At 44.2% G+C, this 26,010-nt stretch overlaps 3 protein-coding genes across 5 annotated transcripts in view; 2 read left to right on the plus strand and 1 right to left on the minus strand.

Annotated features, from left to right (window-relative positions):
• rbm20 (RNA binding motif protein 20) overlaps positions 1 to 9,776 on the plus strand; it is a 57,764-nt gene extending 47,988 nt beyond the window's left edge. For both annotated transcript variants that reach the window (XM_079998966.1, XM_079998967.1), the window contains exons 6-14: positions 1,882 to 2,028; positions 2,519 to 2,650; positions 2,795 to 2,874; positions 3,326 to 4,046; positions 4,151 to 4,234; positions 4,488 to 5,052; positions 5,187 to 5,294; positions 6,689 to 6,810; positions 8,754 to 9,776. In XM_079998966.1, the coding sequence (XP_079855092.1) occupies positions 1,882 to 2,028; positions 2,519 to 2,650; positions 2,795 to 2,874; positions 3,326 to 4,046; positions 4,151 to 4,234; positions 4,488 to 5,052; positions 5,187 to 5,294; positions 6,689 to 6,810; positions 8,754 to 8,840 (2,046 nt within the window). In that variant the 3' untranslated portion in view covers positions 8,841 to 9,776. The remainder of the gene's footprint in view (positions 1 to 1,881; positions 2,029 to 2,518; positions 2,651 to 2,794; positions 2,875 to 3,325; positions 4,047 to 4,150; positions 4,235 to 4,487; positions 5,053 to 5,186; positions 5,295 to 6,688; positions 6,811 to 8,753) is intronic.
• Positions 9,777 to 10,251: 475 nt separating this feature from the next.
• Positions 10,252 to 22,186, plus strand: pdcd4b (programmed cell death 4b). 2 transcript variants are annotated; one of them, XM_079998743.1, is made up of 12 exons: positions 10,252 to 10,325; positions 10,858 to 10,980; positions 11,908 to 12,225; positions 15,068 to 15,162; positions 16,089 to 16,202; positions 16,414 to 16,635; positions 18,096 to 18,193; positions 19,916 to 20,030; positions 20,696 to 20,803; positions 20,936 to 21,046; positions 21,161 to 21,300; positions 21,416 to 22,186. In XM_079998743.1, the coding sequence occupies exons 2-12, from the start codon at positions 10,938 to 10,940 to the stop codon at positions 21,474 to 21,476; spliced, it is 1,425 nt and encodes a 474-aa protein (XP_079854869.1). In that variant the 5' UTR covers positions 10,252 to 10,325; positions 10,858 to 10,937; the 3' UTR covers positions 21,477 to 22,186. The 2 variants fall into 2 exon arrangements, with proteins under 2 accessions (XP_079854869.1, XP_079854870.1); XM_079998744.1 differs by lacking the exon at positions 10,252 to 10,325 and having other exon boundaries at positions 10,741 to 10,980.
• A 233-nt stretch (positions 22,187 to 22,419) lies between these two features.
• bbip1 (BBSome interacting protein 1) lies at positions 22,420 to 24,150 on the minus strand. The gene is made up of 3 exons (XM_079999962.1): positions 24,116 to 24,150; positions 23,325 to 23,399; positions 22,420 to 22,910 (listed from the first exon to the last, which is right to left on the minus strand). Exons 2-3 carry the CDS (start codon positions 23,368 to 23,370, stop codon positions 22,753 to 22,755), a joined length of 204 nt encoding a protein of 67 aa, XP_079856088.1. The 5' UTR covers positions 23,371 to 23,399; positions 24,116 to 24,150; the 3' UTR covers positions 22,420 to 22,752.
• Positions 24,151 to 26,010: the final 1,860 nt, after the last annotated feature.

Here is a 26,010-nt window from a genome sequence, read left to right on the forward strand (position 1 = left end):
TTTTGAGCCTTCGGGCCACGACCACACGTGGCGTCACTCGATTTGCACACAGGGTCGCAGGGCATTTCCAAGACCGATATTAATATTTTATTGACATATTTTTTAAGAACAAGGTTTGGAATGTAAAACCGTTTCTGTGATGATAATACATTTGGAGCTCCCTCCATGCTCTGTGATACAATGAAAGTAGCCGACATGATACTCCAGATCCCCCGAAACAGTTAAACAGCTTGATATTCAGTGTGGAATATTCACACTTTGACCAGGAAGGCAGTGTCAGTTTGATTTTTTTGTTTGGCACAAAAACATTGTGGATCACCGCACCATCCATTTTTAGGAAAAATTAGAATGGTTCAAATCTTCAATCGTGTTTGGGTCGTGACTTAATGGAGGAGGACAGAACTGGATCCTGGGGCTGCACCAATTGAACGGCTCCACCTCAGACTGATGCGGTTGACGCCAAAGGGCCTCGTTGCGGCTCAGGAGTGTGTTTCTGCCGCTTTCCAAAAATGCATCTGCTGGGTTGATAGAGGAGTGGAGATGCATACCTCCGCTCGCTCGCCCTCTGAGTTATTTATCAAGGTTGGCCTCGTGGTTTAACTTCATACAGTGTCAGACTCCTCCAAAGCTGAAATTTAAGGTTTTACTGGCAGATCTGTTGGAGCTTTTAGGCTGGGATGGAAAACGTTACGCATGCATTATTTAATGTCTAACTGTAGTTTACCTTCTGACATCGGGGAGATGCAGTGAAAGACAGAGATGGACACATATTAGCATGAATTGTCTTTGCGGTGAGTTGTTGAGCAGCGGGGCTTAGCATTACTTGGCTTTCCAGGGGGATTAGTGACAACGGTCTGGGGATGTCTGGGGACGGTCGCCTGACACATCCACCAAAATCCAAACAGGGGAACTCTGATTATCACCCTGACACCCTCAGCACGGCCCTATTCATAGTGGACGCTGCGTGGAGGACAAATAACATGGAACACATGATACGGTTCCAGTATTCTAAATGTTACACAGGCGGGGGGGGTCAGCCGCACATCTGTCACTTTCAACCGCCTGGAAAGTGCCGGTGCCGTTTGGAAATTGCTGAGTTTTCATTGTCACTGGGATGTTCGCTGACGCATTTATTCACCTGGACGAGAAGTGACAGCATGTCTGCCACGTTGTTACGTGAGAGCTGCATGTTGCGTGATATCCCCCCAGAGCTGTTTACGGTTTTATTCAGCTGTGTCTCCACCGGCACGATGTCCGACGGGTCGGGATCAGTGCCACTCTTACTTCGATGGCTCTTGATATTTGGCTGCTACAAAAGGCAAGGAAGGAGGACTATCGCGTTTGGCAATGTTGATGCAGGTTCTATGGCTTCTTTTGGCAGTCGCCATTTGTTGCTGTTTGTCTAGTGTTACTTGCCCCTTTAAGATGAAGTTATGGGAGTTTGGTCTTTGTCTCTCAAACTCTACCGCAGGGCCACTGGCCAGGTTGTCTGGGGTAAAACAAAATGTCCCAAAATGTCCCATTTGTTTTACCCCGAACATCAGTGAATTGACTATTAATACGCAGTGGCAGCTGGTGGTGATATTGGAGGGGAGGGTGCACACACATGCACACGCGTGCACACTGACAGCTGTTCGTCATGAATTATGTGACAGTGCTAACGTTTTGAATTGCGTTACATGCAATAAATCACTCATCAATAAATAATTGATTTATTATTATTATTTATTTATTATTGATTCAAGAGTCAGTGAACAGTGACAAAATTATTATATATATTATAACATAATTATTATATATATTGCATATAATGCGTTCCGATTATGTTTGTGTCAATAGTCATAGTTTTCTATCTACCAATGCTTTTTCTTGCTTTTGTAGCCATTTCCACCCAGGAAATCTGTCCCGGGACGGGTCGTCCACATCTGCAACCTCCCAGAAGGCAGCTGCACCGAGAACGATGTCATCAACCTGGGGCTGCCTTTCGGCAAAGTCACCAATTACATACTTATGCGTTCTACACACCAGGTACAAAAACAAACTCAACATGTATCAAATAAAAAATTGAAAGTAGCCTTGTTCCAAATACCATGAAGGTCCTGAAAAGGGAGCCTGCGATGGTTTGCAAGTTTAAGATTAGAACAAAAGTCTTGCAGTCCAGTGCCGATGCTTTAACGATGACGACATTATGTACCATGTCAAAACTAACCAATTTTTATGACAGTACATAATGTCTCAGTCTCTGGTTCCATCCTTCAGGAGTGTCATTGACGTGCATTTCACCCCTATCACATTCAAGATGTTGATACTAAAATCACAGTATTGGTTACAGGGATTAACTTTACCAGAGGAACTGTAACTGCTGAATTACTACGGCAGTGAAATGCGATATGATGCGGTGGTGACCGTCGGGTCTGACACGGGTTACGCAGAAGTTTATTTTTTTCGGCTGGTTCGGCATGAAGACCATGGAACTGTCGGGGGGGGGAGCTGCATAAACTGTCTGTTCTCTCATCAGGCCTTTCTGGAGATGGCCTACGTGGAGGTGGCTCAGGCCATGGTTCAATACTATCAGCTGACCCCAGCCATGATCAACGATCAGAAACTCCTCATCCGGATGTCCAAGAGATATAAGGAACTCCAACTCAAGGTGAAATGGTTTTTGCATGAAGCAGCCAAGCCAAACAACAAACAAACAAACAAACAAAAAGAATACACTGTGCTCAGTAACTTCATTTTTTTTTCTTATGTTTCGACTGGATCGATGTTCCTGATGCTTTTTACTACGTTCCAGAAACCAGGGAAAGATGTTGAATCCATCATCCAAGACATCAACTGCCAGAGAGAGCGGGACGAGCTGCAAGAGCACGACAAGTAAGGAAAGGTTTCACTCCTTTGTTTCGCTGCCGCACTGCCAATGTGTTCTGTTTGTGACGCGAGAGGAAAGGGAAGGACAAAGGGGGCAAAGAGGAGGAAACATCTTGCCATTAGTCTGTTCGTCTATGAAGATTAATCCATTAGTCTGTTAGTCTGTATAGCTTTTCAATACTCATCCTTAGATGGGCTTTTCTAAATATGAACATACCATAAAATATGAAGAAAGGGGAGAAAAAATAACCAAATGTAATATAACATGAATAAAATAAAATCTATTTTCGTACAATTGATCTTAGACCTAACATTTCTGATTCAGTATTTGATCAGGAAACTATTCCTGACCCCCCTGCGATCTCGCGACCCCCCAGGTTGGGAATCTCTGTTCTGCCCGGTGCCACTTGTTGCCGCTCGGGTGTCGCCCTCTGATTGTAACTCTGTCTCTTTCCAGCTACATGCCGGAGCGAGCACGCTCCCGCAGCCCCATCAGTCGCTCCCTGAGCCCCCGCTCCCACAGCCCCAGCTTTACCTCCTGCAGCTCAGCTCACAGCCCCCAGGGGGCGCCCTGCCGGGGCCCCGAGAGAGGCAACAATGGCCTGGGCCCGCGCCGAGGCTCCTGGGACTGGTCGTCTCACCTGCGAAGGGGTGAGGAGGGAAGGGAGCGGGAGCGAGAGGAGATGCTGTGGAGGAACGGCGGGGGCGTCGACGAGGAGCGGCCCAACGGGAGGTTAGCGGACCGCCGGAAGCCCTACCCAAAACCTGCGGACCGCATCAGTCCCAGAAACGCAGACGAACGAGGAGGCGGAGGAGGAGGAGGGGATGGGATGAGGGGCAGCAGAGACTGGTACCCACGGGGGAGTCCCCAGGGTCTGTCCTTCAACTCCTACAGGAACTCAGAGGAAGACTTTTACATGAAGGAGCCCATGTACAAGTCCGAGAAGCCTCCCAGAGCACCCTACCAGAGGCACGAGGCCAAGCCCAAGAGGAGGGACGGAGGAGGGGACTACCACGGCAGGTCCAGGCACCCGGAGTCAGACGCGACGGAGGAGGTTTTACCCAGAACCCCAGAGGACCGGAGGGTGAATTCGCCATCCAGGGGGCGGAGCAGGAAGACCAGCAGGAGACACGGAGCCAAAGAAAAGCCAGAGGGCGAAAATGCCACGGGACAGAATGTAAGCCTGTTTTAACAGAGCCTCTCCGTGGTTCTTGACCTAAGGATTAGGATTCGTGATGTGAGCGATAGGTTTGGTCATTTTATCTTGTTTTGTCTCGGTAGGAGTCAATGGAAAAATCTGCTTCCCCTCAGCGAAGCAGCAAGAATACAGAGACGGTGACTGTTGGTGAGAAGGAAAAAAAAATTGTGAGTCAACCTTTTGATTTTCTCGTGACGTAACTTACCAAAGGTATACAACATATTAGCAGAATGATCAAATTATCAAAACGATGCACATACTTCAGTTGAGTCATAACATCCATCACATGCTTTCAAACTGTTCCAAATGGCGGACCCCGCCATCAATGATGGAAACAGATTGAATGGCTGACACAGGAACGATATAAAAGCGGACCGCTTTGCCGCCTTCTAATGGATCCGTTTTAACGTCTTTCCCCAGGTGATGGAGTCAGAGAGCGCCGACGACAGCGAGGGCGAGTGCTGGTACCCTGGGAACATGGAGGAGCTGGTCACCGTCGATGAGGTCGGCGAGGACGACTCCATCATCGAGCCGGACCTTCCTGGGTTGGTGGAGGACGGTTCCTGCCCCGTCGAGTCAAGAGCGGAGGAGCCGGCGGAGGTCCCAAAACCTCCGCCCGCCGTCTGTCCCGAGACGCGAGAGGAGGCGAAGGCGGAGAACGACGAATGTGCGGCGGAAGAGTCCGCGATGGAGAAAGCGGAGGACGTTCCTGTGGAAACGTGTCCCGGGGGCCCGCTGTCGGACCCGGTGGCTCCAGCGCTGCCAAACACTGACCTCAACGACTTCCCCAGTCAGGAATTCAAGGCTGCCCTGGAGGAGACGTGCGCAGAAGACAAGGTGTCAAATAGCGGGCTGTCAGAAGAGCCACCGGAGAATCCTGACGGTGTATGCGAGGGCGGTAAGAGCCCGGAGGCAGGGCCGGCCGCCGAGACCGACGGCAAGGAGGTGCCATGCAAGGACCAAGCTCCTCAAAGAGGTGACTTTGGTAAGGAAAACCATAACGTTCAACTTCAAAGGTCAAACGGTATCACACCCTCTATTATACATGACTAATGTGTTCCGTAGTTGTGACATAAACATTCTTTTGAATTTTCTGCCTTTTTGTTACTTGCTCGACAGGTGTCCAAAACTCCATAAACAGTCTGTATCCCCCTCAAAAAGAGATTGAAGCGCACTCGCCGTCCAGAGAAGTACAGCGGGTCGTGAGTGAGCACAGCATCCCTCTGGGTGAGCACCTCTCTGCATAACCACTTTCACTAAATAACACTATGTGAAATAATCGTTGTTCATTTGATTCCAATGTATTAAAATGCATTGCTTTGCACTTGATTGGACTATTTTAAGAACGCTAAGCAAATATACAACTAAATAACTTTTTTGAGGATTGTCAGGACGCGGGTTTAAAAACGGCAATTAAAAGGAGTGTGCAATCTTCAAAATATAAATTAACCCCCATGGTGTGGAAAAATAAATACCAAATAACCTTCCTGTTCCTCGGACCTTTATAAAAGTCTCAGGTGCTGGGGCGTGTGGCTATTGCCTTGGGCGTTATGATGAAATATTACAGAACATAACTCATAAGTGCACCGACAACCTGTTGCATTAACACTCTAATTGACTGGAATGGAAAGGAGCGACTCCTTGTATCAGTTTCTTGGCCACTTGCTGTCCTATTTCGGTGAGCAGGTCATGAAATGCATCCCGGAGAGCTGAGTATTTATATTCCCCTTACGGCTGACGCGGCCAAGCGCAGGCCTGTGTCGGGGCGGCTGCATGTGGCCGCGTGGCCTTGCAGTGGTGACGTTGCAACAATGGACTGTTGCACCGACGCAATAGCTGAGTGTGCGTGTGTGTGTGTGTGTGTGCGTGTGCGTGTGTGTGTGTTTGTGTGTCATGAGCTGCTATTTCTGCTTCATGATAAGCACAGCCCTGTGTCTGTTCGGTGTGCATGCTGTATTAATGAGGCAGAGCTACGCCCGCCCCGAATGGCTCATTAAGATGAAGTGATGGAGTACTCCCACCTGGTGGCAGGTGGTGCGTCGTCAGTGCAGGCAGCTCTCCACCGTGTCCTGTGCTCCAAGGACTTTCCCATGGAGGCCATGTCTTCTTGATTATATTCCTTGGAGACATTTTGTAGAGACAGAAACTTCTGTTCATTGACGGTACTGGATCAGGGTTTTTTCCAACTTTTTTGGCCAGGCCCCCTTTGGGATCTAAAGACATGTACGCCCCCCTTCCTCGCCACGGCAACCAGTTTTCTTTGAAATCCTCGCCATTAATAAGCAAAGCACATGTCAAAGCAAGTCGTAGTGAACTTCACTTAAAGAACAATGATATTTTAAAGAACGTGTGTTGATATTTCCATTCAGCCTCATGTTAAACTGCCATTTAAACTTTTTATGAAGAAATCAATTAATTCCATTGCTGTTTTGACTTCATATTGCCCCTTCAGTTCCAGTTCTATAAAGATATACTGAAAAACAATTGTCTCGTATATAATTAATATTATTGTATGTATTTTATAGGACTTATTCAGTCATCGACTTTAGTTCTGCTGTACATAATTGAGCCTCAGTCGATCTCCTGGATCTTATGATACTGATCTTTAATCCATCCGACAGGGGTGGAGTTCATCGTGCCGAGGACGGGCTACTTCTGCAAACTGTGTGGACTGTTCTACACCAGCGAGGAGACAGCCAAGAGCTCGCACTGCCGCAGCACCGTGCACTACAGGAACCTGCAGGTACACACACACACACACACACACACACACACAGACACACACACACACACACAGACCCACACGCACACATGTGCACGTGCACACTCGTAAATCTGCTGCATGAGATTCTGGGAGGAACAACTCCAAAAAATAAAATGTCTGTGGATTTGCAAGTGTCAATATTTCTAGTATCTAATACATGGCTTTTAATGAATATGTTACTTTAACTTAGGATGCAAAGTTAAATTTTCTACTCCAAACGATGTGACAGCACCCATTAATGTTTGCACTTTCACTACGTTTCCAAGATAAATAAAGGTTTGCGGTATTTATTGTCATAAGCAAAACAAAGCTGCAGGGAAGCAGATTTCGCTGGCTATGGAATTCTTAAACATACAGCTGTACATACACAGTTGATGAACAAAAACAAAATAGTTATAAAAAATGCATAAGTAATGAAATAAAAACTCGCTAAAGACTGGAAGTATGCAAACAATATATGCACGTAAGTACAGCTGAAGAAATCATAACAAGAGTGCAGGATTTTTGCAACATGAGGCACCAACCTCACCGTACCAAAGGAAAAAAAACATTAAAGGCATTAAATGCATTAAAAGCATTAAAAACATAAAAGCATTAAATGCATTAAATGCATTAAACGCATTAAAGCATGAAGTACAGATGCAAGCCTCACCTTTAGGCTTCAAAGTTTAGTTTTCACCAGTTTGGTTGTATCTTATGTTGATGGCTGGGACGGTGCTTCATTTGCATACCTTATTGTTTTCAATTCTTTAAAGCTATTAATTTTAGTAGTAGATTTTTTCTGTTTGTTTTGCTTCGTGTGTTGAGTCCTCTGTGTAGGAAATGATACGTTCTTATTTTCAATTAGTCTGTTAATGACTCCACCCCTTTCATTCGAATGCAATAATCACTCAATTTGGAAAAAATCGATTTAGACTGTTGGTAATTGTCAGGACCTTATCGATGTCCTTTACAATCAAAATCACACAGGTTTGCAGTCGACCGTCATATGGAAACATAAACAAATATACTTACAAACGCACGCACGCACGCACACACACACACACACACACACACACACACACACACACACACACACACACACACACACACACACACACACAACCGCGCTTCAACATGCAAATTTAAACTGGATGAAGTTTCTCATTAAAATCGTTCAGAAGTGATTCCCTTACATCATGTGCTATATTCAAAAAACAAAAACCTGAAGCAGTTGAACAGTTGCGTTGTCTGTCAAACATCTCTTTGCGCTCTTCGGGGCATGGGTATGAACACATTGTGCTTTTGTGAATGTTGTCGTGATTTTATTATTATATAACACTTTTATGTGAATTTATTAGCATTTAATAGTTTAATTTTAATCTTGTTATGGTTATTTTCCATCTGTCCCTGTGTTTCTTTCTAGAGATATTTGTATTGGTTTTTTGGCATAATATTATTCATCATTCAATTCACATTTCATTACATACATTTATTTTATTAAAATTAATAATAAATGACTAAATTAATTTATATTACAAAAAATAGTCCAGTATGTTGATAACAATCCTATCTTAACTTTAGTTTCCCAGCATGGCATCATTACTTTTTTTAGAAAACAGTAGAAAAGTCATTATAATTATTATGCATTATATGTTATTATAATGTATCATACTATTGTACTATGTATCATTATGTTTTATATAATCATTATATAATAATTAGAGAATGTTTTGTTCATTAACACTATTATTACTATTATTATTATTATTATTATTATTATATTGTTATTATTATTATTATTATTAATAATAATAATTTATTTATTTATTTTTATTTGTTATTTTTATTTTGTGGTTGTTTTTGTAGCAGGTATGAAGTGATGAAGGTCTAAGACACAAAGCTTCTCCATTAAACAGTGATTTCTCCTGATTTGTTCTCAGAAGTACCTGTCTGAGCTGGCGGAGAAGAGCCTGCTGGGTGCGCTCACCGAACCCGCATCTGCAGAATCAGCTCAGCACGGCCTCTGACCCCTGACCTCCTGACCCTCTGGGTGTGTAGAGCACCCAAACCCTCAGTGCATGTGTTGTCAGGCCTCAGGAGACTGGAAGTCAGCTGCTGCGACAGAGGGAAGTCACTGGATTCGAAAGTTGCACTGGTATAGATTTTGGGGGAGAAAGGACTTCTGGGCAGAAATCTGATTTGTCGCAGATTATCCCGGCATTAGTCTCCCCGATCAATATTGTACATAATAAAAGTATAATTTATTGTAAGGATTCAGTGCACAAAAGCGGCGTCTATTATTTAAGTAATTAACTCCAACCCAAATATAAGCTGAACCCTGGAGATTATTTTAATCTGGAATGTCTAATGTAATGTCACAGGAATTAACTCAATTCCTGACAAATCACGCGACACAGCGGGCGTTCTAAATCCGCCAGACTGCTCAATTTCTTTAGCAGATAATAATAATTTCCTTGTGAGAATTACATTGTGAATTCTTCAGATAATATATTGTCCGAGCAGTTTGATTAAAAACCTTTTTCGGGTGCAAAGATGACTTGAAATTGAATTTGTGCAAAGGGTTTTTACTCAGTTGAAAAGAAACTGAGACCAATTCTCAGGTTTGTTGCATTTGTTCAATATGTTTTCGCCGTCACTATAAAATGTGTGTATTACAGGGGCGTGGGGGGGGGGGGGGGCCTTCACTTCTTTTTAGTTTTTCTTTGTCGCCTGTCGGTTTACGGAAATAACTGTCATCAACCATCCCACATGTTTGCCTTCATCTGAAACGCCTTAACCGTTGAGGACCTTGAACTGGACCCCGCCGTCCTCCGTTTTCTACACTGTGAATAAATGCACTGTGTTGTGTCTCTGTTGGATAACTTTCGTATGATCTTTTTTTCTGACGCAAAAAAAAGAAAAACAAACAAACAAAAAAAAAAAAACTTTTAATAAACATTTCAAAGCGGTGGTAGTTGTGTTTTTTGAGGTTTTTTTGGGGGGGGGATTTGTGACGTCCGAAATGCGACCCGAGGTGATGTTTGAAAAGTGCGCCCCCAAGTGGTGAGGCTTTGTCACATACACGCAGACGCACGGAATGTATTTTTTTTGGTTTTGTTTTTTTAAGTCACTAAAGGGTTTGTTTTTTTGGGCAGAACGTAGCGCATCAAAGTGCACCGGGAGGTAATGTTATCCGTGGGAGGATCAACTTTACAGGGCTATTATTGAACGGGCCGTTACGTAAAGCGCCCGCTGCGGTGGCGCCGCTCGGCCGACAGGGGGCGGCGCCGCGTCCAAACGGAGCAAAGCGGATGGAAAATGCGAGAAGAAATACCCCCCCCCCCCCCCCCCCGTTCTGCGTTCCGATTGGCCCGTGGCTTTTAAACCCCCCGCGGCCGTCCAGCCAACCAGAGGACAGAAACGCGGAGGTACGCGCCGGAGTTGCTGGGTAGATCACGCAAACGCAACAGCGGAGCCCGGTGTCGGAGTTTGGAGCTTGGACGTCACGCACGGTCAGTCATTTGAACTAAAGACCGAACAAATCGGATAAATATATATATATATATATATATATATATATATATATATATATAAACGTGTTTAATTTGGCAGAACGGTGGTACTGCACGTCCGTGAGTCGTAGACGTATTTTAAGGTGAATTTGCCCTCACAAGTTTGTTTGTTTTTTTTCTGTCGTGCTTGGTAACGTGCGACGGTAAAAGGGAATCAACTACGGGAAATGTGGAATAAATCGCATTTAATTTGATTTGACGGCGATTTGATTTGTCGCTGCACAGACGCGGTGTCGGGAACAGTGTCTGTGTTGTTTAAGTTGTTTTATTTTGGGTTGTTTTGTCCGACTTACTTCGCGTTGACAGCGTCCGACGCAAAGTGAGCGGCAGCTATTGTTTATCAACAGAGTATGAATGGGGGGGGGGGTGGCCGCTGCAGTGCCTGTCCCAAAGTCCTGCGAGCCGAGCCAACCGGGACGGGAATCGCCGGACGATCTGGGTTCCGCTTCTTATTTCTAATTTATTGTTTCAGGTTTCCCTCGGAGATTTATTTTTTATTTTTTGATTCGCACGCAGTTCCCCTGCCAAACGCATTTCCTCTCATTTTTCAACATGGCAACTGACTGCGAGGCCTGGCTGAACGCGAACCCCGTCGGTGAGTGTTTACTGCCGCTTCCAAATCACGGTCTCTGCTGCTCGGGGAGCGACCCCCACGCGATGGAATGAAAGCATTCAAAGCGGAATGGTCCAAGGGCTGTGCGAAGCGAAGGAGTAATAAAAAGATAGTGATAGGAACTAGATCATACAAATAAAACCAGATAAACAACAAGTGCTGCTGTTATCAACAAACAAAATACAAGAATTAAAGAAAAACATCAGTTTGATGGCAGAGCGTTGGCATGGTTACAGTACAAATTATATTTGGTAGGTGCAGGGGAAGGGGAGTATGGGAATATGGGGAGGGTCATTGTTGGTGAGGATTATGAGCTGGGGACAGAAGCTTTGCAGGGGGGTGGATAGTCCTGGTTTTTGGGGCCCTCTCTGTCTAGACGCTGGAGCGTGGGCTGGGTGAGTGGTCAGCCTTGATTTGAAATGCCTCATCGGTTCTGATCTGGGGCTGAGACTTTATGCTGCGGAAGTTGTTGATTTCTCACTTCATGCATTGGGCTGCAGGCTCTGCAGCATGACTCTACCGCCATTACAAATAAGCTGCTGGCATTAGGAAAAAAAAAAAAATAATAAGATATATACCCTCCGGTGATTGATGGCGAAATAAGCATGCACATTTTAATAGTCTCATCATGTGCCTCTGTTGTGAAACACACTGATGATAATTTGAGTACTTGGCTTCAAGGCTATTGCTCAATGATTCTTGATTTGTCACGTGCAGTTAGTCGAGTACAGTGTAGTGAAATGATTAAAGGGTAAACTCCAAAGGCTGTGCAAAGAATTGTAGGATGAAGACAAATGAAATCAGAAAAATGTATGTATAAGAATGCAAAAATGTATATAAGCAAAAAAATATATGTAATGCCGTCGGACGTCGATACCAAATATTCTATCTTCTTTGGAAATCCCACAGAGGCTGGAAACCTGAGCGACTCCTTCTTATCCGGAGAAGATGAGAACGGAGGAGCACTGACCTCCACCAGGAACATCAACAATGAGATCAACGGCAACTGGTTGACCTCCTCCAGTAACAGCATCCACGAAGCGCGTCTGAAGGCCAAGGCCAAGCGGAGGCTGAGGAAGAACTCCTCCAGGGACTCCGGAAGAGGAGACTCTCTCAGTGATAACGGAGACCTGAACCGGGGAATATCCGTGGCCCCGACCAGCCCCAAAAGCAAGCTCTTAGACAGGAAGTCCCGTCTAGGCAAGGGAAGAGGCCTGCCAAAGAAAGGTATCAAAACAAGTCATTATCTTCCTGAATTAATCAATTTTTTTGTAAGCATTGGTGAAAATTAGGGATACAGGGACACTTTTATATATTTTTTTTAAGTAGGCACAGAGGCACTTGCTGATACTGAGTACTAATACAAGTGTTTTCAGTCATAATAATAGTGAGATCACTGGGTTTGAAAACGTTTTTATTTTCATGAATTCACTGCTTTTCGGATACATCATGAAACCGCCACTTAGTTCCTAAAATGAAACATAAAATGGTAAAAAAATATATCAGTATTTGTACAACTCTACCAATTTAAGTATTGCATATGCATTCTTGGGTCCAACCAATCAATATATAGCAGACCCATGTCATAGAGGACAAACTGTTTCAACACATGCTGTGTAAATAATGTTTGTCAATGCATAGTCATTCATTCATATTCAATATCATTAAGGGGACATGCAATAACCAAATCAAATGTTAAAACACTGCTCTAGGCTGAGAAGGAGGAGCAAATGGCAACTGGTTTGGTGTGTGTCCTTTTATCTCCTGCTGCTGAACCACCTTGCTGTTGTGTTTCTGTGCTGCCGAGCAGTAAACTAATTGGCATGTAAACAAATGGCAGGGGGATCACACCTCTTTTCCGCTCTTAGCCTCTGACTGGATGTACTTTGTGGAATTTTTTCACTCTTGGCAATAGAACCCTCTTGGCCAAGGAGTTCCATACAAGACTGTGTCAGTTTGTGTGTACCTGCGATCTGGTGTAAATACCCCTCCCTTGAATTAGAGATCTGCCAAGAAGAAAGTTAAGTCATATGGCTTTTTAGGCCACATGTCTTTGCCTTTTCACTTGGAAGTTTTCTTGTAATCTGTTACCCTTACCTTGCTGAGGTGAGACATTGATTGTTATCACTGGGATTTTTTCTATTTTTTTTAATCTCTTGGTTTTTAGGGATACAAGTATCTGGAACACGACAATTGTAATACACACAGAAATGGTTGACGTCTTGTTAGAACCGGGACCTTTCAGAGGTCCAGTCGTTCGAGTTCAATCGATATTGATGCACATTCGGAGGAGAAATTTGCGATAATTTTGATAATTTTACCGAAAGTAGACGAACGTTGAGGCGATTTCATTAGCGTATAGTAGAGCGTATAGTGGTTGCTCCATGAGATGAGCAACGAGGAGACTATAGACCGGGGGAGCCGATGCAGCGATGTAATGTAAACTTGGAAAATCGTGCTGAGTTTCAGAGAACCCGGAAAACGAATACGTACCTAACACACTAAACTGGACCCTGTGTTTGCTGCCTGCAGCTATATTTATGATTATTTTTGTTTGCGTCTTGTGATAACAGCTTGAACCAGCTGATGTGGGCACCTAGTTGTTTCCCAGTTTTCTCTTTAACCTCTTATCCAATTTGCATATCAAATTAAGATAGGACCATGGACTTGTGCTCTGACCCGCCCCTTCCTCTTTGTGTGTTGTTGAAATGTCAACATAGTTTTGAGGGCTATCTGGTGAGCCATGCCCACACCCACCTGTGCGATACGGCAGAATTAGACCACTTCTCTCCACACAGGAGTTGTGGAACTGGAACTAGCGCTGTTTCTGTTGGCCCACTCTCTGCCCATTTCGCCGATTATGCAACAGAACCGCCTCACAGAAGACCCTGCAGTTTTCGCCTCCCACACCCTCATTAAAAGTGTACGGTTTGCACATTTTGGCACCGCATGGGGCGAGGGCAGTGGATGTGTGGAATCTCCCAGCGAGACCGTGCCAGAGTACACAGTGTTTCATGCTCGGACGGGATGGGTTTGCATGGCCGATGTGGGCCGGGCTAAAGATAGCCGGACATAATGTCACAGACAAGGTGGGACTTGAGTTATACTGCTTTGGTATTGTGCTTCTTAAGTGCTCTGTTATCTGGCCAGGCTGACCTAAAAAACAAACAGATGTGTGTTTCTATGACACTTATGAACTTATAACCCCTTCTCCAAATCTACGGCTTAGCATGGTCTTAAGTTGTTCAACAGCATGGCATGGGAAGTCATGCAGCCTGTATTGAGTTGTTTAAGGTGTGAACACGGTTTTACAAGAGTTCACACTAAACATGTTATCCCGGCCAATTACAGCAAATGTAGGCCCGGAATTCTGGCGACACCAATGTCGTTAACACAGTAAAATCATAGAACAAAGTTCAGCCCCGAAAAAATTAACCGTGACCGTGGATCCACCTGGGGCGAGCATGATACGAGGGCTCACCTAGAAATAGGGGCTGAAGACATGAACAGCTAGAGAAAACACAGAAAAATGTAGACACATTTGAGCTGTGTTAGGGGGGGTAAATAATAAACTGACAACAATACATTTCAGACCAATTGACAAACAACCAGTGTACATGGAAAGTACCGGTGATGGTGTGCAGTGAGGTTCGGTGGTCAACAGAGCGTAAACAGAGTGAGATATCAGGTTTGATCTCCACCACCCGACCTACTGTGCACACTTCACGCTTGTAAACATCTGAACTGCCCCTGTAGCTCTGATATTGGGAGACTTTAAATCAGTGTCTCTGCCCCTTCCTCTGCGTGGTCCAAAGGCCACGGGAGCGGTTATTTATGAGTCATTCATAATGTCGCTCAAGAGGCCGACCGCTTCATCATTGCCTTTTGTGCTCCGTTGACTTTAGTTTTGTCTTTTCTATTCCAAAACAATAGAGAAACTCTGATTTTGTGTCCGTTTAGCTTTCTGACTTTTGATCCATTACTTTAACACAAGAGACCGTGGTGTCGTCACGTGTATCTGCTTTGCTCTCACGTTGTTGTCGTCGCCGTCGTCGTCGTTTGCCCTCAGGTGGAGCGGGAGGCAAAGGTGTGTGGGGTCGGTCTGGTGAAGTGTACGAGCCGGAGCGGCCGGACGTGAACGATCCCAACTACGATGAAGCCCAGGTGCGCCCAACATAATGATTCATGATTTACACGTATGAGGTCCTAATTTCAACATGAACATTTTGTCATATCTATCCGTACTAGTGCAGTGATCGTTTGAAACGGGTCTGTTGGTGAAAGTTGCTGCGACCCCCCGCGGTGAAAAAACACCGGGGAAATCCACTCTTTCTCACGGGGGGAAAAAAACACATCCACGTCGCTCTTTTAAATGAAGTCGCTTGTTTATTAAAGTTTATTAGTATTACGCATGTCTGCACCAAACGTGCCTGTTCGGAACGGGCCGATTGCTTTCCTTCCTGCTGGCTCGCTGTTCGCTGTTTATTGATATTACACGTGTTGTGTGTCCGAGCTGCACCAAAACGACGCCGCACGTCCCTGGGTCCCCAGCGACACACCCGCCAAGTGTGAAGTCAATCGCCTGAACGGTTGTCGAGATAATCGAAGAACATACAAACAGAGAATCCTTCCTCTAAAGTTAGATCTGTTTTGTTTTATTTGTTGTTGTTTTTTTTTTTTTTTTTATTAAAATGGGTCAAGTTGTTCTGCACCAGAGTCAGCATTTCTACTGTTATGAAACCCTCAGCCCACTGCTGCACCTGACTGCAGTTATGTGGAAAAATAAAAAGTACCATTTAGATTTGTTCCAGTTCCAAATTACTTATCTTTCTATCTGACCTACAGCACACTGTTCATAGAGGCATCTGGTTCATAACTGACCCTGATTCTACCAAATACTTACTTCTGCCCTGTACCAAATATATAGTTCTTAACCACAATAATTTATTGAATAATCATCAAAATGTGTCTATATATAAAATTAAACTCTTTTGATAACTGCACGAAGCCCTGGTACATAAAGGTTGTATTATAATAAATATATTGAAGGTTAAACAGTGATCCGTGAGATATGTTGGTGCTGCTCTCAGGAGAACTGTGTGTATGAGACGGTGGTTCCTCCGCTGGATGAGAGGGACTTTGAGAAGACCGTCACCCCCATCATGCAGGAGTACTTTGAGCATGGTGACACCAACGAAGTAGCGGTGAGTTTGGGAAAACCTGCGCCATTGAACAGAATGTCTGTGGAGAATGCAATGATGACATTGAAGGATAGGGTGACTGTTTAACAACCCGGCTCTCATTAGAATACTGGTTCTCGTAATTTATTAACTGTTTATAGCACAAAAGGTACGGGCTGACGCCCGTTGATCCCAACGACCGTGAGACACCACTCCGTGTGTTCTCTGTCTCCAGGAGCTGCTTGGGGCGCTCAACCTGGGGCCCATGCGGAGCGGGGTCCCCACGCTGGCCGTGTCCCTGGCCCTGGAGGCCAAGGCCAGCCACCGCGAGCTGACCTCCAGGCTGCTGGCCGACCTGTGCGGGCCCGTCCTGACCCGCGGCGACGTGGAGAGCTCCTTTGACAAACTGCTGCGGGAGCTGCCGGACCTGGTGCTGGACACACCCGGAGCCCCGCAGGTGAGACGTGTGCGTGTGCGTGCGTGTTTCCATTTACATTTTTAAGTTACGTAGTTAAAGGAAACCCCCTATATTATTTTATCTAAAACCTTATTTTTTTGATCATTGGGAGTCCATTTGGTTGTAGATGCTGGGATGCTGTGTCTGTGTCTGTGTCTGTGTGTGTGTGTGTGTGTGTGTGTGTGTGTGTGTGTGTGTGTGTGTGTGTGTGTGTGTGTGTGTGTGTGTGTGTGTGTGTGTGTGTGTGTGTGTGTGTGTGTGTGTGTGTGTGTGTGTGTAAGCTCTCGTGTGTTTGTATTTCAGCTCTTTCCTTTCAGTCTGCACAGACATGAGATCTCTTGCCTTTGTCTCTTTGCGCCAGTAAAAATGCTAGCTCAGCGCAGGAGGTTAAAAGGGTTATTCATCTCCGCTCCCCTCCTCTCACGTTCTCTCACCCTTTCATTTCTGTGTCGCTCGCCCGCTTTACACACACTGCGGCGCACTCGTTCTCCTTCTGTGCTGCGGCTGCCGGTCAGATGAGATGAAGCTGCTGTTTGTCTGTGCACCAACAATGCCCGGCGCCCGCGAGGCGAGGCCAGCACTTTTACTGTAAACAAACACGCTGGTGTGAGCGCCGGGTTAAAGAAACACCAGATTCTACCATACCGTTCTGTTTCAGGATGGTAATATCAATACTTGCCTTGGAAGTTATGTACCATTAACAACTACCAACTACATTTTTAACATAAATATAACATTTAAGTTAAACTCAACCACAGGCACAAATGCATTGAAGTATTTAAATTGTGTATTCTGGATTCTTTTTGTAACGCATGTCAGGTACTGAGGAGTTTGCAGCCATTCTCATTATTGATAAAATGTCGATATATCAGTGTAGAATGGGATCAGGACCCTTTGCATTGAAACTGAATGGTGTTGTGAGGTCCTGCCCACTACCCGGCCCTGCCCTCGCACCGTGCGGTCCTTCAAAGTAATAAAGCACAGCCGGAGGAACGTCGGAACGTCGTAGTCATCCGTGGATTTGACGATGTCGAATTTAAAAAGGGGCTGCAGTTGTATTTTGTGTGACTCGGTTGTCTGCTTAATTCCTTGAAAAGCAAATGGCTTCCCGCTCTGTGATTCCATGTATTTTTCACCGTTTTTTGGTGAAGGCGCCGCACCGGGCCCACTGCGTGGGTCCAGGGCCCGGCGAAGCGATTGCCAAGTTGGCAACGGTGCATCGGCTGTGGGAGGCCAAGGCGGACAGATTGGAGGCTCCGTTCTTATCGCTTCATAGTGGGGCGATAATGATCCTATATGATTGAAAATGAGAAGGGGTTGGCACAAAACGGGGTCGCCCGGGGCAACTGTCGCCGCCGGGCGCTGGGGCCGTTTCCTCGCTCCGAGGCTACCGTGGCAGATGGTGTCCCAAGTTCTCGGTTTTGAACCGTTCCTTTCGTCTATTTTTTTCCGTCCTCCAGCTCGTCGGCCAGTTCATCGCCCGGGCCGTCAAAGACCAGATCCTGTCCAGGAGCTACATCGAGGGCTACAAAGGCAGAGTGGACTGTGAACACGCACGGTGCGCAGATGGATGTCTGGTTGAATGATGTTGTTGCTGTTGTTGTGTGGGTGGGGTGACGCGACGGTTGAAGGTGGAGCACTGTTGTTGGCAGAGATATGTTTCTTCCAATGGCAGAAAGACGTAATCAGGCCTCGACACGGTGAGATGTGGAAGAATCTGTTCATCTGTTATCACGCTGATCCGAGGGAATGTTCTGCCCTTTCAGTACCGATCAGAGTATCAGAATCCACCTGATTTTGAAGGACCGTGCTGCTGTCAAACTGAGTTCTAGGTTTACTAGTAATGTAATGTACTGATTATATTGCATTATTTTAATTTATAAATTAAAAAAAAAAAGTTATTTTCTCAGAACTCAAAGCAAATCAAGTAAAAACAGATCATGGAAACAACTCCAGTCGTGTCAACAACAAAATCTTTAAAGTGGACCCGTTATGCTCCTTTATACACAAGTTCATATAGATCTCTGAGGTCCCCAAAACATGTTTTAAAATTTTTTTTTTTTTTTTTGCTGAAAATATATACTTACTTCTTACTTTACAGCCATTCTAACATGTCTCTAAATCCATTGTGCTCTTGATGCTCCATAAATAAATACATTGACAATTTAAAAAAAAAAAAAAACCCACAATTTTTATATTTGGTTTGCTTAATAGTTTTGTTTGGAGAAATGCACAGTAGATCGGATGGAGCAGATGACCATATAAAGAAATCCTACTCTCTTACGTGAGCTGAGGTCAGCTCAGAGTAGGAAAAGAAACGTTGGAAACGGTGCATTCAGAGCGGTCGGAAACCCGAGCGTTTTATTCACAGACGTTATGTTGTCATTAGTTTACCTCATTATTTGACACTTTGGCCTCGTCTGATATGAACATCCCACATTGTGACATTATGTGTACAGTATATGACAGAAAATAAGGAAAAGAATCATAGGTCCCCTAGTATAGTTATACAAGCACAGAAGCAGATGAGGTAGATATCGAATAATATATAAAATAAACCATTAAAAAGGGAGAAGTTAAATGACGTGCAGCATTTTCCTTGTGAGAGCTCACATTTTTTGATTTTTAGTAAAAACTTTTACTGGGTTTTAGAACGACTGATACGGTGACAAATCAACCTAAGGAATAAGAAATACTACAGACTGAATTAATTTAAAACATGAAAACATGTGTTACTGTCACTGAGCTCAGGAGATCATTTGAAGGGAGGTTTTTTTTTGTTTTTTTTCCACCGTATTGTTTTTTGATTTTCCCAAACTTCTAAAGATGGAGACCGTCTTTGAAAATGTCAAAATGTGAGCTATTATCATTATTTGGACCAACACGTGACCCCAGGTTACTTCTAAACCTCTTAACATTTCAATGAAACGAGTGAGAATATCTCTGTAAATCTTTCATTTCCGTAGCGCTTTTTCAAGCCGTAACAAAGTTCTTTACAAACAGACGGGTAGCGTAAAGGAAACCCAAACGAAGGAAATGAAAGAGAAATGAGTGAGCAGTTCAGTAAATGTTTATCAAGTAAAAAATATAATGAATGTTTTGCTGTAAAAGAGACAAAGTCAAAGTTGTTGCTAATATTATAATAATAGTAGTAGTAGTAGTAGTAGTGTAATAAAAGTAGTAGTAGAATAATGGTAGTAATAGTAATTTACAATTATAAGAATAATATTATAATAACAACAACAACAACGACAACGCCTCCCTGTTGCTGCTCCTGCAGGGAGGCCCTGGACCGGGCGGCCGTGCTGCTGAAGATCAGTTTGGGGGGACGCCGCATGGACACCCTGTGGGGGACGGGCGGGGGACAGCGGTCTGTCACGCAGCTCGTCAAAGAGGTGAGGTCAAAGGTCAAACCGAAGATCAGATCCACGGGACTCCTGCACGAGCACTTCAAAGCCTGTTAGACACGTTCGGTCCTGACACTGAATCCAACAATTTAACCGTAAACTATTTGTTTGTATTTAAAAAAAAAATAAAACATCTGCGCACACGCTGTGGCCCGCGGCCCCCTGGTTGTCCATGGAGGAAGTGCAGGGGGTCCTGAGCAACATTCTTTGTTTATTTTTAGATATTGTTTGTTATACTTTTTTTTTTTCCACTCTCACTCTTGAAGTGTGAGATGTGTTGTGTTTTCTGATACCTTTTAATATACAGAGATGCAAACAACTGGCTTTTGGGCGTGAATTGTCCAGATCTGAAGAGGTTTTTTTTGGGGGGGGGGGGGGGGTCAGTGTTTCCCACACATAGACTAGCATTTTATTTATTTTATCTGTCCGGGAGAACGACGCCATCCGCGATCGATTAACTAGTGGACTCGTACTCTGGTTGCGGTGGATTAGAAAGCGCTCCATAGCGGGGAGGGATGCTGCATTCAGGGAAACTCGGGGGGGGGGGGGGGGGGGGACCTGTTAGTTGTGCCAGAAGTGACGCTGCGTTCACAGGAACTGGGGAAACAAGTTTGTGTCGGAAGTGATCGTTGTTATTGGTCCTGCTTCATCAGATGAACCTCCTGCTGAAGGAGTACCTCCTGTCCGGAGACGACAAGGAGGCCGAGCGGTGCCTCAAGGAGCTGGAGGTTCCACACTTCCACCATGAGTTTGTTTATGAGGTAACTACTCAACCTGCTAAGCTACAATGCGTAAGAGATAATCACTACACCTTTGTAACCTCCGTCTATAAAGAAATATAGGATTGTCATTTTTGAAGTGTAGAGTGTGACGTCCTGTCTAACGTCCGTCAGGCGATCGTCATGGTCCTGGAATCCAAGGGAGAGAGAACCTTCAAAATGGTCTTGCGGCTGCTGAAATGCCTTTGGGTGTCCTCCGTCATCACAGTGGACCAGATGAGAAGGGTGAGGCGCCCCCCGGTGCTCGCGTCGTGCACTGCAGCTCAGGACATTGATCCTTTTTACTGTGAAGTTTTGTGAGGCGGCGTGTTACAAAGGATGCTGCCCTCATCTCCGCAGGGCTACGAGAGAGTTTACATGGACATCGCCGAAATCAACATCGATGTTCCCCGGGCGTATTTCATCTTGGAGCAATTTGTCGACAAGAGTTTCAGCGATGGAGTCATTGGCGAAAAACTAAGGGACCTGTGTCCGTGTCGGTAAGTGCACAGGGGCGCACGTCCGCATATATAATCATATTCAAAGATATATTTCTAATGTGTGTGTTTAAAGCAAATGAGGATTGACTGTTTTTATTTATTTTTTCCTCCTCAGAGGCCGAAAGAGATTTGTAAGCGAGGGCGACGGCGGACGCGTGAAACCCGACAGCTACTGAAGACCTTGTTTCTCTTTGTTGCCGATTTTCCCAAAAAGAGAGGCTTAAAACAAAGGAGGAAAAAAAAAAAAAAAAAAGCTAGATTTTCTCCCAACATATTTTCTCGTAATGGTTGGGAGACAAAACCTTTTACTCCTAACTGTTCAAGAATGTACATTTCATTTAAAAAGAGAAAAACAAAAAAAAAAGGCACTTTCTATTGAAACCGGCGACGTTTAGAGAACCTTTTTCCTAAGATGTTTTCCATACAACTATATTCATACATAAGCTAACCCATTAAGTGCCACGTCTCAGTGTCGGTGTCATTCCTATAATGTACAGTATTTTGGTTTCACTGCCAGTCCTGTTGTTTTCTAGAAAGCAGTGTTTGTACAGAAACGACCGGTCTGTGTAACCAGCTTTATAACGGGTGAGGATTGGGAGGAAGGGGGGGAGGCACGCTCCTTGGAAGCATGACCCGCCCTCCCCGGCCGCTGTTTCTACGCTATGCTTGACCATAACACTTTCTTTTTACCCTTCGAGTCATACAAAGATGTCATTACAATGGCAACGAGAGGAAAGTACAATGCAGAAAATACCGTTTTGGGAAAGCGTCTTCCCCCCGAAACCGGTGTCCATAGTGTCTATTTTTATATTTGGTGTGTGTGCGAGAGAGAAAGAGAGAGGAATGTACCAAGTTTGGCTTCGTGTCTGTTCATTAAATTGTTAGAACAAAACAGTCTTTTGGGCTTTTTGTTTTCTTTTGTGTCACAGCACCTGAACAGCAACAGATGTGGAGACAAAAGGTTTTTGACAAAACCGTGTTCATAACAACTTGGTAAGAAAGGGAAAGCTAGACAGAAATTAGACCACATGTTTTGTGCCACAGTGGAGTAGATTATAACATTAGCCATTGAAGTATGACGTAATCTTGTCAAGTTACAAAGCCACTAAAAAGTAAGCACTTGGACTTTGTGTTTATTTAGTTCATCCATCCTAACCATGTAAGTAACTTTAACTGCAGTCTGGCTTCACTACCCTCGAAATATTGGACATATTTTACACTCAGCTTTGGGCAAATCACCGAATGAATGCGCGATCCATTGGTCCAGACTTACAAAGTCCATCACCATCCTAGATTCCACCCCCTTGTTGGACGGAGTTGTCAGTGTCGACGGATTTAACACCCCCCACCGAGGGCTGGACTAACTGCCATGAAATCAATAAGTAGCGGGGGGAAAAAAGATGCATTTATCTTAGCTTGTAATCCACTTTTTTCATGAATCATTTGATTCGTCTAGCGCGGCTGCTCCTTGGACGCCAGCTCCTGCTGCTTGACGGCCTCTTGAGCCTCCAGCTGCATCTTCTCCAGCTTCTCCAAGGTGACCGACTTGAGCGGCAGCAGCTTGGGCTTACACAGAACCAGCGTGGGGACGTCCTCCACGGAGAGCTGCCCTGTGGGAGCATGGGCAAGCATTTACCGACAATCAAATCTAAACTCCCACTTAAATGGTGATTTTCTGTTGTGCGGCTGGCCGGTGTGTTCCTCCTTCAGCGTTGCGAGGGGAGAGCTGTTCAGAACCCAGGTCGGCTGAATATTTTTTACTACGTCTGGGAACATCTGGAGCTCAGGGCTTCAACTGAGTTATTTTAAGGGAAATTTATTTCCCTCTGGGGATGAATATAGTCTTATCTTATCTCATTGTCCCAGCAGCAGTTTTGGGGAGCTTACAAAGAGAAACTGTGAAGTATTCCCTGTTTTGAGAAGGTAGGGCGTTCACATCTTGCGATTACAGTACAGTTATCTTAGGTTTTAGGTTTTTTTTTTTTCCCCCCATGACCATTGTCAAAATGCTATTTGCTTCTCACCTTGTTTTGGTAAAACTTCTCTGAATATGGACTTGACTTCTGGCATTGTGTCTTCCAGGTGGGCCTATGTGGCGTCTGAAAGGTAGTGACACAGATTATGATCACATGAATACATTCATACCTCCACCACCTACAGGTACCGCAAGGCCTAAGTGATGTTATTTGATGGACTCCATACTCACGTTTAAAGTGGAATTTTCCTTCTACTTTCAATGACTCTAATTGTTCTACATGGCAAAGCGCTGACATTTCCATTAGATATGCATGTGTCCACGGTTAATGTAGTTGCTTTTTGCCAGTAACGAAGAGGAGATGCAATAAAACGCTTTAATAAACCACAAGCACATTTTGCTCACATCAGATGGAAAGACTGTTTAAAGAGGTGTTTAAATGGGATGTTAGTAGAGATTTAAAGCAAAGGCAGAACGGGAAATCTACATTAAACGATTCTTATACTTACCAATATTATTATTATTATTACTCAGAGGCAGCATCACTGTTATGAGCTGCATCTGCGTCTGGCTTTAATAACAATAAAGGATCTTATTCCCTGCTTATTTACAATTCACCCTCCATTGTCTCGGACGAGGGGGTTTATCTGGAAGCTATGCTAACTATCCTGCTAACGTCCGAGCTGACTGAGGCGGCTTAGCAGTACGAGGTAGATTCTCTGTCAGTGTAGTACAGTGGAATTAGAATTATTATTAGTATTATCATTCGTATAATGTTCCGTTTAGGTACACGTTGTGCACGTCATGTTGCGTGGGATCCAGATATTCGTTCCGCTTTACCTTGCGTGGACCGCTTCCCTCGGATTAAAACGCCGTTGTCAAGACAACACTTCCGTACACGTCATCTCCGCTTCCCCTGTGCGTTGAGCTGCCGGGACGCTGCTCTAGCGCCCCCTGGAGGCCGGTGTGGGGAACATCACTTCACCAGCACATGGGTTGTCTGCCGTTTGTGTCTTTATGTTGTTAAATATTTAAAGCAACAATAATAATATATATGGATGTAAATAAATATATAAACAAAAGATATTTATGAAAAATATATATTCACTTGAGTACAAGGAAAAGCAGTTCTACAAATAATACCTTGAATAAGAGTAAGGAAGTGATAGAAAACACAATCTAACCACAGTATGACAGCGTTAATTGTTAGAACAGAGCTCATACAACGGGTTTTAAACTTTTTAGTCTTTTTGCAGTGCTATTTGGACGGTGATTTATTATTATTTTGTGAGTATTATTATTTTCATTATTATTATTCTTGCTACTGTTATTATTATTATTATTATTATTATTATTATTATGACCTTAATTAACCCTATTATTATTGTTCAGATTTATATTATTATTATTATTATTCTCCTCGACACTTTTCGGGGTTAAAAGTGTCTGTAACAGGACAACCACTGGCCCTACAGACACGGTTGACATCTCATTAGAACCGGGAAGTCGCAGACATCTCTTGGTTCAAGTGTCATCCATATCTATCCACGTACTGAGCAGGAATTAATGAAAAAATAATATAATTTGACCGGAAGAAGGCAAAGGTTCGTGCATCACCCACACGCCAAGGTTCTTACTCTTCTGGTCGGGTGGTGGAGCGAGATGAGTTTGTGGAGTAAGTGGTTGCAGACCGTGTGTGTGTCTGTGTGTGTGTGTGTGTGTGTGTGTGTGTGTGTGTGTGTGTGTGTGTGTGTGTGTGTGTGTGTGTGTGTGTGTGTGTGTGTGTGTGTGTGTGTGTGTGTGTGTGTGTGTGTGTGTGTGTGTGTGTTTCTTCTTGCCTGCTGATGTCGACAGGGCTCTGATATTTTATTCTTTTGCCCTTTTTACAAATATAAACACATTCTGCTCCATCTAACCCGGTGGCGTGTCCCTCCTTATTTTGCTGCATTCAAGCCAGTCCTAACATACAAACTGTGGGAGTCCAAAACATATTCTGTGTTTGTGTCCTAACACATGGAGTTTGCTTGCGGCTCCAGAGCAACGGGTCTGAATCGTGTCTGTTTTATTTTCGTCCCAAAAGTTAAAAAAGTTGATGAAATGTCTGTTGTATGTCTGTGATATGTCTGTTTAATACATTTGAATGGAACCGTGTTGTTTGGAACTTTCGCACGGAGTCATTTCCTTCCACAGAGACACGACGAGGCAGGACTTTGTGGACTACAGGTAATAGACAGACATCTTCATTTTTTTAGGATAAAGTCATAACACGCACCAAGTGTATCGGCTTGTATTAATAATTCTCACCAGGACTCGTATAACTTGCGTCACTCGCGTCATTACGTCAGTCGTGGCTACGTTCCATGGAAACTATAAAATTTGTAATCGGTGTCGATAATGGACCTGTGTATTGCTGCCTGCAGCAATAATAATAATAATAATTATAATTATAATAATAATAATAGTAATTATTATTATTATTATAATAATAGTAATTATTATTAATATTATTATTATTATGCGAAACCGCAGACATTCTGAATGAGATTTGTGGAAGTTAGTGATCAACAATCGCCAACCTCACCAAAATGGTGCCACACACAGACGTATGCCGCAACGGAGAAATGCAAGTCGACGGAGTACACAGATCACATGATAGCGTTGCAGTCTAGCAACACAGATATAGTGGCGATAGGACGTTAACTAAAGGAATATAAGATACAAAGTCTTAACCATAC

Source organism: Zeus faber, assembly GCF_960531495.2.
Source record: "Zeus faber genome assembly, chromosome: 4".
Taxonomy (NCBI): domain Eukaryota; kingdom Metazoa; phylum Chordata; class Actinopteri; order Zeiformes; family Zeidae; genus Zeus; species Zeus faber.

Bases quoted from the DNA above. Each gene is read 5' to 3' on its own strand.
- pdcd4b (XM_079998743.1), top strand. From the start codon at position 10,938: ATGGCAACTGACTGCGAGGCCTGGCTGAACGCGAACCCCGTCG. The intron at 10,981-11,907 runs GTGAGTGTTTAC...GAAATCCCACAG, and splicing joins GCTGAACGCGAACCCCGTCG to AGGCTGGAAACCTGAGCGAC. The intron at 21,047-21,160 runs GTGAGGCGCCCC...TCATCTCCGCAG, and splicing joins CAGTGGACCAGATGAGAAGG to GGCTACGAGAGAGTTTACAT.
- bbip1 (XM_079999962.1), bottom strand. From the start codon at position 23,370: ATGCCAGAAGTCAAGTCCATATTCAGAGAAGTTTTACCAAAACAAG. The intron at 22,911-23,324 runs GTGAGAAGCAAA...ATGCTCCCACAG, and splicing joins AGAAGTTTTACCAAAACAAG to GGCAGCTCTCCGTGGAGGAC.